Below are 10,602 nucleotides of genomic sequence, written 5' to 3'. Positions count from 1 at the left end.
ATAATAAACATGGGTCACTGGCAGGAGAGTAAAAAGGAAAGGCAGTAGTTAGGAAGCAAAAGCTTTTCTCTGGGTAAAACACATAAGTATCAAAGTAGACAAATGTCAGACTGATATTCAAGAAAAAAAATCCCAAGGAAAGTAACAAGAGAATTAATCTGCACACACTGAAATGATTAAAATTCCAAAAAAATTATATTCTCCTCAAAATATGTCCTTTTGGAGGTATGATTTTTAATTAATGACAGAATTAGTATGGTAAGAAAAGCTGTAGCTGATGCCATAAAATCAAATTCTTTTTAGTCTTGTATTGAGTGTCATCAACAGAAGATGCAACTATAACAAAAGAAACAGTGACCAACACCCAGAGCTCTTCACAGTTCACTGTGGAGCTTTGTAAAAATACCTGTTACTGGGCCCAATGCCCAGAGAGCTTGGGACCAGAAATCTATATTTCTATTATTTTAAAAACAGTGTTTATTTATGTATTTAAATATATATTTTTTAAGTTGTAGTTAATATTCAACACTGTATTAGTTTCAGGGTATGGCCTAGTGCTTAGACATTTACATAACAATATTATTGACTCTATTTCTTAAGCTATACTTTATATCTCTATGACTATTTTGTACCTACTAATCTGTACTTCTAATCCCTTCACCCTTTTCACCCAGCCTCATAACCCCCTTCCCATCTGGCAACCATCAGTTTGTTTTCTGCATCCAAAAGTTTGTTTCTGTTTTGTTTGTTTATTTATTTTGCTTTTTAAATTTTACATATAAGTGAAATCGTATTGTATTTGGTATATATAAAGCACATGGTAAACACAAACCAAAAAATCTGTAACAGAGATACAAGAAATAAAGAGAAAGAAATCCAAATACAACACTACAAAAAGTCATCAACCCACAAGATAAGAGAGCAAGGGAATAGGAAAGGAACAGAGAAGAACTACAAAACAATTAGGACAATTAAAAAATAACTACTTACCAATCAATAATTATTTAAATGTAAATAGATTTAATGCTCCAATCAAAAGATGAATAGGTAAAGAAGAGGTGGTACATACATATAATGAAATATTATTTGGCCATAAAAAAGAATGAAATCCCATTTGTGACAACATGGATGAACCTAGAGGGTATTATACTAAGTGAAATAAGTCAGATAGAGAAAGACATGTATACTTTTAAAAATGCCACAGGTGATTACGATTTTCACCCATGGTGGAGATTTTCTCAGTGACTGTAATTGCTTTGATGTGAAGGGGTAGTCATATTAACAGCCGACCTTAGCATGGAAACTCATCAAAAAAGAGGCAGGCTATTAAAAACATAGATGGACCTACAGAAAGTCATTTCCCTCACATTCTTCCTTCAGTAACCACTATTAGTAATCGACATTTTAAAATTAGGCTTTTGCTTTAGTCAAGAGAAATTCCTGCCCTATATAGAATACTAACTGATCCGAAAGGCCTATCACGTAGGGTGGTGCAGTTATCATTCCTCACTTATGTAGAATATGAATTCTAAAAGAGGTCACAGACATCATCCAGTCAGATCTACTTTGCCCCCCTTACAGACAAAATTCAGAAATTAAAAAGCAATTTGTTTAAGGCAAAGTTTGGGAAAACACACACACAGAACTTCAGGCTTAGTCCAGTGGTATTTACTGAACAGAATGCTGCTGTCTAGAGAGGAGACAAAGGCTCCGGAACGTGAACTGCCACGCTCTTTGAAAGATTATAAATATTTAATGTGTGTGTGTGTATGTGTTATATTCATTTTAAATTAGTTTTTGGCTTTTTGGATGCTCTGACAAGAATAAAGATTCATCTGACCATGATGGCCCACACATAGGGGTTCTGACTATATTTTGGTTGCATGATAAATAAGGTACAAACCCTGATGCCATTCCTCATGTGTGAGAAAGGGAGTTAACTAAGTGCCATGCCCTGCGTGCAGTTTAGAAGGGTGGCTAGGGAACCCTGAAAGACCACACAATTCCTAAATCATGGCTTAATCATTGTTTATTAGAAGTCTTGCCAAGGGTACATCAATCACTCTCTCTGATTGCCCTCTGACAGTGGGAAAGAATATGAGCCAGGCATCTGTCCTGGGCCCCTTTCTCTGGAACTCCCATTGATTGGAGACTCCTACAAATACAAACCCTCCTTTTCTGTGGACCAGGGAGAAAAACTGAGGGGCTAACCATTGAGTGAAATGAAATGATGAAGCTCTAATTCCTGTTCTCTCCCAATGAGCACACTGAGACCCAAAGGTTGACTGACAGGTGGAAGAGAATTTAGATGTGGTCTTTTGCTCCAAGGTGTTACCCAGGTGTTATTGTAACTACAGGCTTGAAAGGTTACATCTAAGAAACCCTTGATTCAATTAAAATGACTAAACTAAGAAGCTTTTCCCCTGAACCAAGTGACAAATAAACAGGTAGACACACATCAGATGAAAATGATTTTCTCAGAGACCATGCCTTCCTGTGTTTCTGACTTATTAGCATATAGTAATTATCATTGGAAGGGAAAAAGAGAAGTTTTGTTTCTCCTAGAGAAACAGTCTAATCTAGTGACTAGTAATCAAGGCTTTGGAGTAAGCCTTCCTGGATTTGAGTCCGGGCCTCATTAGCTGTGTGTCATTGGGCATGTTACATCATCCCTCTGTGCTTCAGATTCATTACACTGTACACATTTGCACATGCATGCACACACCTGCTCTTACAGCACGGTACTAATTAAGTGACTTAATGCATAAAAATAACTTAGAAAATCATCTAGTAAATAGTGAACACTCAAAAAATTGTTAGTATGATCCTAATGATATAAATATTATTAAGGGCTCTGTCACCTTTACTGCTTTTATTTCTTCTATTACAGTATATTGAGATATAGATTTGGCCATCCCTGTGCCAAAGAAGGGTTTCTGAACTAACCAATCTTACCCATTCTAATGATGCTTGCTTTTGCTTCACATGAAATAATAAAAGTATTATGCAGTTAAAAACCATCTTTATATAATCACATGGATTCCAACTTGTATTCAGCCTGAAGGGAAAAATAGCATGTTTGTAGCAAAACCACCTGGAAGAGTTATTATTCTCCATACTGTTGGGGATCATATCCCAGATGCTTTTTGATTCACTTCCCATGTTATGGTTTTGCCATCAGAAAATAGTGATAGCAGACTGCAAGGAAGCTAAGTTGGTACATGCTAACGAGGAATGCAGGTAGGATGTACATTGTACTCTAAGGGAAACAACTGAGGCGCAGTGCATAGCCATGAATGTGTGAAAGAAACTTAACTTGTGTACTATGTTCAACTTCATAGATGTGTTTAAAGTCTTCGAAAAGAAAATAAGTTAAACATTTTCTTTGGAAGCATGGAGTATAATAGATATTCGGGGGGTGGGGGGAGTTGTTAAATTTCCTTCTCAAGTAGTTTATTAGTGTCTTTGGGGGATTCCCATTGGATAGAGAAAAATGTGTCAGTGAGAGGCCCTCTCAGAGGTAGAAAGTTATTTCTGGCACCCAAAGAAGAACACTTTGGGTGGGATAATTAAAAAGCTCTGTTGGTAAGAATGGGAACAGAGGGTCATGGAACAGCAGACCTCTATACTCTGCTGTTCACTTTAATAATCCCAAAATACCAGCACCAGCTAAACGTCCCACCTGGCAAAGCTCTTCCTCTTTTGCTCATTTTTGTACATTGGATGTCTTTGCAAATCTGATAGAAATGAAAAATACTCCTCCCAGAAAAATGCACACAAACACACTCACACACACACTTCTGTATATTAATTTGTGGTTCTCATAGATGCTCTCATGTAAAACATTTTATTTTTATCTTCAGTGATAAAACCAATTAACTTTTTAAAATAGATTTGACTACTTAGTTTCCTTTTTAAAAAATGTATTATTTAAGATCCTGACTTGTAACTTTCCCAGCAGATTTTAGATCTTTCACTTGTTTTGTTTTACTGTGATCAGCAGTTTCAAAAACCTTTGTAGATGTTTCTGAAACACTTAATTTCTGGGGAATTTTTATTTGTGTCTGACAGGAAAGTGCAGTAGGCATAGATGTATGCCTTCTTAGAAATATTTTATCATAATTTTATGAGGAAATAAGCAAAGACTATAATGTTATTCCCACATTGGTTTCTATTAAATAAACATTGATAACCCACAGAGTCTTGATCATAATTCAGACTCTAACCCCAAAATATATTGTTTGGGGAGAAATTAATGTACAAATGTACAGAGCTACTGTAGCCACAGAGGAAAAACTTCCAAAATATGGAGAGAAAAGCCTTTTAAAACTCACCCTCAATGGAGACATAAACAACAATGTTGACAAGTCAATCAATATATTTCTATGTCTGTACCTTATATTTTAAAGTTGGAAAAAAACTTCCTGAATATTTGATGTAAGAATTTGGTTTGAAAAGGTTTGACAATTAATGTAAAGCTAGCCTTAAATCATCTTTTACTCTTAGAGTAAAACCCTTATGAAAGTTTATGATAGTTTACAGTAATAATTTATCATCTTATTTTTTCCTTGAATTGCAATCATTACAGACCAAGAGCAGTTAAGTGTATAATAATTTATTATGGTTGCATATCATTTGTCACATATAATAAATTATAGAAACTATAACATCTTTATAAACTATTTAGAATACCATATTCACTTCCTAATGCTCACTGCAGTAACTGTAAGACATTTAATTAGATTATACTTTATCATTAGGAGATAAAAAAATTATAAATTTTTTCACAGTACTTTGGATATCTGCAGGACCCATTATTCTAACTTTTGTGCAACCACTTTGAAATGCATAAACAGCCTTTAAAACCAGAAGGTGGCGTAGGATTTTACTGAGCTGCTGAAGGTACTGCAGCTCCTTGACTTTGTACTGACACCCAGGTGGTGTACTTTTCAGGCACTATAATAAATGCAAATAAATAATCAATTACTGATCTCTAAAAAATCTATACCAATAGACAACATTGAAGCTTGGAAACACCTTGAAAGTTCAAATTAAAAATTCAGTAAACAATTGGAGCATGATATTCTCTCTCCCTGTTATCCCCTCCCTCCCTCCCCCCACCTTGCTCCCTCTTCCCAGTTTGATTAAAGGGAAAAAAAAAAAAAGTTCAGGTTGAATTTAAGTCCTAGGGCCTGACAAAGAGACCCTGGCGGCAATTCTTCCTCAGGTATCTGTTTCTTTGGTTTCAGTTCTCATTATATCCGTCCAGACTCTTCTCCTGACACCAGAATCAGTCCTTTCCCGCCGGGAGAGTTTCAAATTCTTGCTGAAAGCATTTTGTTCTCCGCTGTCACAGCACAGGCCTGGAATGGGTTGCAGTCTTTGTCGCCAGTGTGCTCTGTTCCTCTCCAGCCTCCGGACTCCTGGTGGAGGAGAAGCTTGCAAGGAGCAACACAGTGCTGCATGTTCGGGTCTCACAAACTCCCTTGGTCTCTACATGTCCATTCTTGGATTACGTCCTTATCCAGTCTCCTGTCCTCAGTGAACTTTGATGGAATATTTCCGCAGTTTCAGAAACTGGAAAAGCTTGTCTTTCGTCCTCTTCTTCAGGGCCATCAGGGCCCGTGTTTTCTCCTCCAAATCTTGATCTATGGCAAAAATGATCTTAGCTCTCTCCTCTGCTTTCTTGTCCCCAGAGTTTTTGAAGAGCCTCTGTAGTGATTCCTGGTCGATGTTTTCAAAGATGTTGCCCACAGCTTTCTTACGCGAGGCTGTGTCGAAGTGGTAGCCGTGGATGGACGGGCTGACTCGCAGCGAGGTGGACATGGTGATGGCTTGGCGGCTTGGATTGGCTTTCATAGAGATGAGGGTCTTCGGGAATTCAACTCCCAGGCTCTCCTGAGAGTCTGTAGCAAAATCATTTCGGGACTGCTATTTAAAGCGTGAACAAAAGCTCCAGGCTCAAATTACACTGGTGACATCAGAGTGATCTCAAGGAAGAATAATCACAGACAGGTTTAACAGTTGAGTTGCCAATATCTTGTTCTTGTGCAAAATGTTACCAAAAGCTGTGTTCAGTGATGGGGCGTGGAGGTAGAGATTTCTTTTTACCTCATCTGTGGCAACAGGATTATAGAGATTTGGGCTCTTCTTTAGAAAAAAAAAAAAAATTGCTGAAAGCAGGAACGTGCAAAGATAAGACACAAACTGGGTGGCTTAAACTCTCACAATCTTTCTAAACAACTGAAACAAAGGTTCTGCTAACACACACAGCAAAGTTATTAAAGTGTACTCCAAACATTTGTGCCCTTTGGACATCGCTACCCAGGGCCACTCCTAAACTTCAGAGATAGCTGAACAATGAAGGGCATCCGTTTGGAGCAGGTCTGACTGTGGAATGGGAGTTTACCTACGAAATGCTGACATGACACAGCCCGAAACTGCCCTTTCAGGGGCTGTGTAAGTGCTACTCTGCGTTCACTGAGTAAACGTGGAAGTTAATACGCTAGACAAATCCCTTAGGCCTGTGAGTGTATCAGCAATGTATTCATTTTTAAAAGTAGAAAAGGTAATCAGGTGCTTTATGGACACAGTACTCAAAAGGAATGCTTTGACTTTTTCTTTTAATATTTATTTTGGTGTCACCCAGACTATAAACCGACACCTTCTTTGGAAGTGTTTAAGTTTGTTCTTTTCACCTTCCCCGATGTTTAGCCAGCCTGGATCCCCACAGATGTGTGGGGCACTTATTTTCAGCTAACTGCTGTATGCCATCTTAAAAGGGCTCCAGAAACTTCTCTTCATAGACCTTCTGCCTGGTCCACTTTCTAATACTCCAAGAAGCCGGTCGGGTCTTCATTGTCCTCTCATCTAGTCAAATCTGATCTGGAAAATGCCCAAAGGGAGAGTGTGGGGAGGCACCACACTAGAACACTGAGTTAGCCATCCTCCTTATATATTAATTCACTCACTTATTCATACTCTCATGCCTTTATTTACCAATAGCTATTAAAGGACTACTTTTACCTACACCTTTTCTAGGCCTTGGAGATATAACAGTAAACCAAACTAAACCAAATAAACAAGACGAAACAACCACAAAATCCCTACCTTACCTTAATGGAGTTGACACTTGGAAAATAGATAATAGAAAGATGTCCATTTATAACATAGATGATGTCAGGAAATAATAAATGAAGCAGAGTTGTATAGGAGAGGAAAGGAGAGGTTGAAATTTGCATAGGATATCTTTCCCTAATGGGATATTGTGCAAAGCCTGGAAGGGGGTAAGGGAGTGAACTGTGTCGGCATCTGGAGGAAGGGTGTTGTAGGTGGAGGAAACAGCAAGCACAGAGGCCTGAAGATAAGAGCATCGGGAATGTACGAAGGACAGTCAAGAGGCCACTGTGGTCGGAGCAGAGCGGACAGAGAGGAGGGGGAGGAGGGGAGGTCAGGGTGAGCAGCTGGTGGAAAGAGGGCAGAGGCAGACTGAGTACAAACTCAAGCTTTTTCATGGATTTAGCTTTTACTCTGTAAGAGATGGGCAGCCTCTGGAGAATTTGGGGCAGAGAAATGACATGATTTTACTTATGATTTAAAAAATCACTGACGCCCTGGCCAGTTTGGCTCAGCGGTTAGAGTGTCGGCCTGCGGTCCGGAGAGACCTGGGTTCGGTTCCCGCTAAGGGCACATAATTCGGTTGCAGTTTGTCCCCGGCCATGGTTGGTCGTGCGGGTGGCAGCCACTCGATGTGTCCCTTCACATCGATGTTTCTCACTCTCTCTCCCTTCCTCTCTCTCTCTCCCTCCCACTCTATCTGTACAAAAAATGGAAAAATATCCTCAGGTGAGGATAAAAATAAAAATAAAATAAAATAAAATAAAAATCACTGACGTTTCTTTCTAGAGAAGAGGTTTAAGGACATGGGGAGCAAAAAGACTAGTTAGGAAACTCCCGAAATGACCCAGGCAGGAGTGGACGAAGGCCCCTGAGGGAAGTCATTGTGCAGGTGGTGAGAACTCAGGAGGGTCAAGTCAGAAGGGTTGCTGAAGGCTCCGATGTGAGGAGTGAAACACTACAGGAGCCCAGGATGATCTCCTCGTGAAGGGTGCTCCCTTGAAAGGCGTTTCTAGGTGGGTTGATGTTCATCTCACCCACCACGGCAGCTGATACTTGCTGCAGTTTTTCCGTGGACGAACCTGTGTTCTGCTGCCTGTGACTATGGGTTTTCGGGCATGTGAGGCACACCTGGGGACAGCACATCTCCCACACTGAATACAAAACACACTTATATAGCAACAAGGATGTTTGCTGTTTTTATTAAGTGGCAAGAAATTTACACAATCCATCTTAATTGTTGTCATACTCAAGGCTTTGCCGACCTTCCCATGCTCTGCTCGTTCTTGAGGTGATTCTTATGCTTTTGTCTCCAAATTTTAAATGCCAGCTTACTTGTCCTCTGAGGTATAGACTCACTTATTTGACTAATTAATCAATATAGATATATACAAATAAGATACTAGTATCTGTTTAGTTAATAAAGTTCGGAAGTCCAGCTATAATCTTTGATAGCTCTTTTTTTCTTCTCTTATCTAATCCACACCTCCCCCCCCACATGTATTTATATTAACAAGGTCAATTCTATCCACAGCATATTTTTAAAATCTATTCACTTTTCATTTTCACTGACATTATTTAGGCAAGTCTCCACATGGTGGATGCTGGGACGCATAACCAAGAACTCCCTGTAAGATTTCCCAGATGTTCAGCTGTCAGCCCCCATCAGGTTGCCACCATTGACCAAGGTCACCCCCCTTCCTGGTGCACCTGTATTTAGTGACTGATGGTCATGAGGACATAGAAGCCTGCACCCCTTCTCCAACTTGGAGGGGTCATGCACACTTCAGAGCATCCTTTAGGATCAGCTGAGAGCTCCCCCCCGCACCCCCCCCATCCAATCCTGTTTCTTTCCCACCTGTAGACATAGATCCCAAAAGCACTCCATAATAAATCTCCTGCCTCGTGATCCCCACCTTGGAGTTTGCATCCTGGGAAGTCCAGTCTGAGCCACCCCATCCTCTCTTACCTGGACTAAGACCATTCTCTACGAAGCATTCAGAACAATATTTTCTTTTTAATTTTTTTTTTGTGTGTGTGTGTCTGGTACATACCCCTAACAGGAACCGAACCCAGGACTCTCTGGTCCGCAGGCTGACGCTCAACTTCTGAGCCAAACTGGCCAGGGCCAGAACAATATTTTCTTACAAGCAATCTGATCAGAACACTCTTGCTATTACTTTTAGGATAAGCCTCCAAATCTTAACATAATCTTTTTGAGCATGACCTGCTCTGGTCTCTGACTACTTTTGGAGCATCCTAATTAGCCACTCTTCCTCCATACCTGTATGTCTTCCAGGTCCTTGAATGGACCGTGCTCATTCCTGTTTGGGTCTTTGAACACATTTTTCTTCTTTATGGAGAGTTCTTTATTTTTTATCTCAGCAGGTAACTTTTATTCATTTATAAAATGTCAACCTAATGCTACTTATTCAGAGGTCTTCCCTCATCATTCTATACTAGATCGGGTCTCCTTGCCAATGTACCCTTTACTGTGCCTTAGTGGCACTTATTACAGATTTCAAACACACCTTTATGTTTATGATTACTTGGAATCTATCTCTACCATGCTCTGGCTTGTTTAGCTCAGCAGTCAGAGCGTCAGTTCGCAGACCAAAGAGTCTCGGGTTTGATTCCAGTCAAGGGCATGTACCTCAGTTGCAGTTTAGTCCCTGGCCCTGGTCAGGATTGTGTGGAAGGCAACCGGTTGATGTGTCTCTCTCACATCGATGATTTTCTCTCTCTCTCCATCCTTCCCTGAAGATAAATGAAAAAAATAACCTCACGTGAGGATTTTAAAAAAATCTATCTCCACCAATAGCAAGGATCAGATCTACTTTTCTCATTACTGTGTCTAAAGCTCCTGCATTACTAAAATGTTATTGTAATAGTGTTAAATAACAATGTATATAATTCTATTTAATTCTCATAACAACCCTATGAGGTTGGAACTACTGTAATCTTCATGTTACAAATAAAAATTTGAAGCAATGACAGTTTACTCCCTAAAATGTCCATGTTCTAATTCCTGGAATCTATAAATATAGGCAAAAGGGAACCTAATATTAAAATGTGAGGGACTTATGGGGCAAAGAAATTTTACAGGTGTAAAGAAGTTAAAGATGGGAGACGTGAAGATTATCTTGAATTATCTGGGTTGCCCTATGAATTATAAGAGTCCTTAGGAGAGGGAGGCAGGAAGTCAGAGGGGAGAGGAGATGTTCAGCTGCCAGCTGAAAATGAAGGCAGAAGCCAAGAGCCAAGGAATGCAGGCGACCTCTAGAAGCTAGAAAAGGCAAAGAAAGTCTCCCATAGAGCCTTCACAGGAATGGAAAACTGCAGGCCCGCTTTAGACATCTGGCCTCCTGAACTGTAACATAATAAATTGTGTTGTTTTAAGCCACTAAGTGTGTGGACTTTTGTTACACTGGCAATAGGAACCTAACACACTCTGCAAATCCTTCAGCTACAAGAAGACAACTTGAA

General features: G+C 39.7%; 1 protein-coding gene across 1 annotated transcript; it reads right to left on the bottom strand.

Annotated features, from left to right (window-relative positions):
- Positions 1-5,177: 5,177 nt before the first annotated feature.
- Positions 5,178-5,920, bottom strand: TCIM (transcriptional and immune response regulator). Its single transcript, XM_036250354.1, has one exon. It carries the CDS (start codon positions 5,857-5,859, stop codon positions 5,539-5,541), a length of 321 nt encoding a protein of 106 aa, XP_036106247.1. The 5' UTR covers positions 5,860-5,920; the 3' UTR covers positions 5,178-5,538.
- Positions 5,921-10,602: the final 4,682 nt, after the last annotated feature.

This window comes from Molossus molossus, unplaced genomic scaffold (genome assembly GCF_014108415.1).
Source record: "Molossus molossus isolate mMolMol1 unplaced genomic scaffold, mMolMol1.p scaffold_m16_p_9, whole genome shotgun sequence".
In the NCBI taxonomy this organism is placed as follows: domain Eukaryota; kingdom Metazoa; phylum Chordata; class Mammalia; order Chiroptera; family Molossidae; genus Molossus; species Molossus molossus.
The sequence above is the reverse complement of the archived record's forward strand: the minus strand, read 5'-3'. Positions and strand labels throughout refer to the sequence as shown.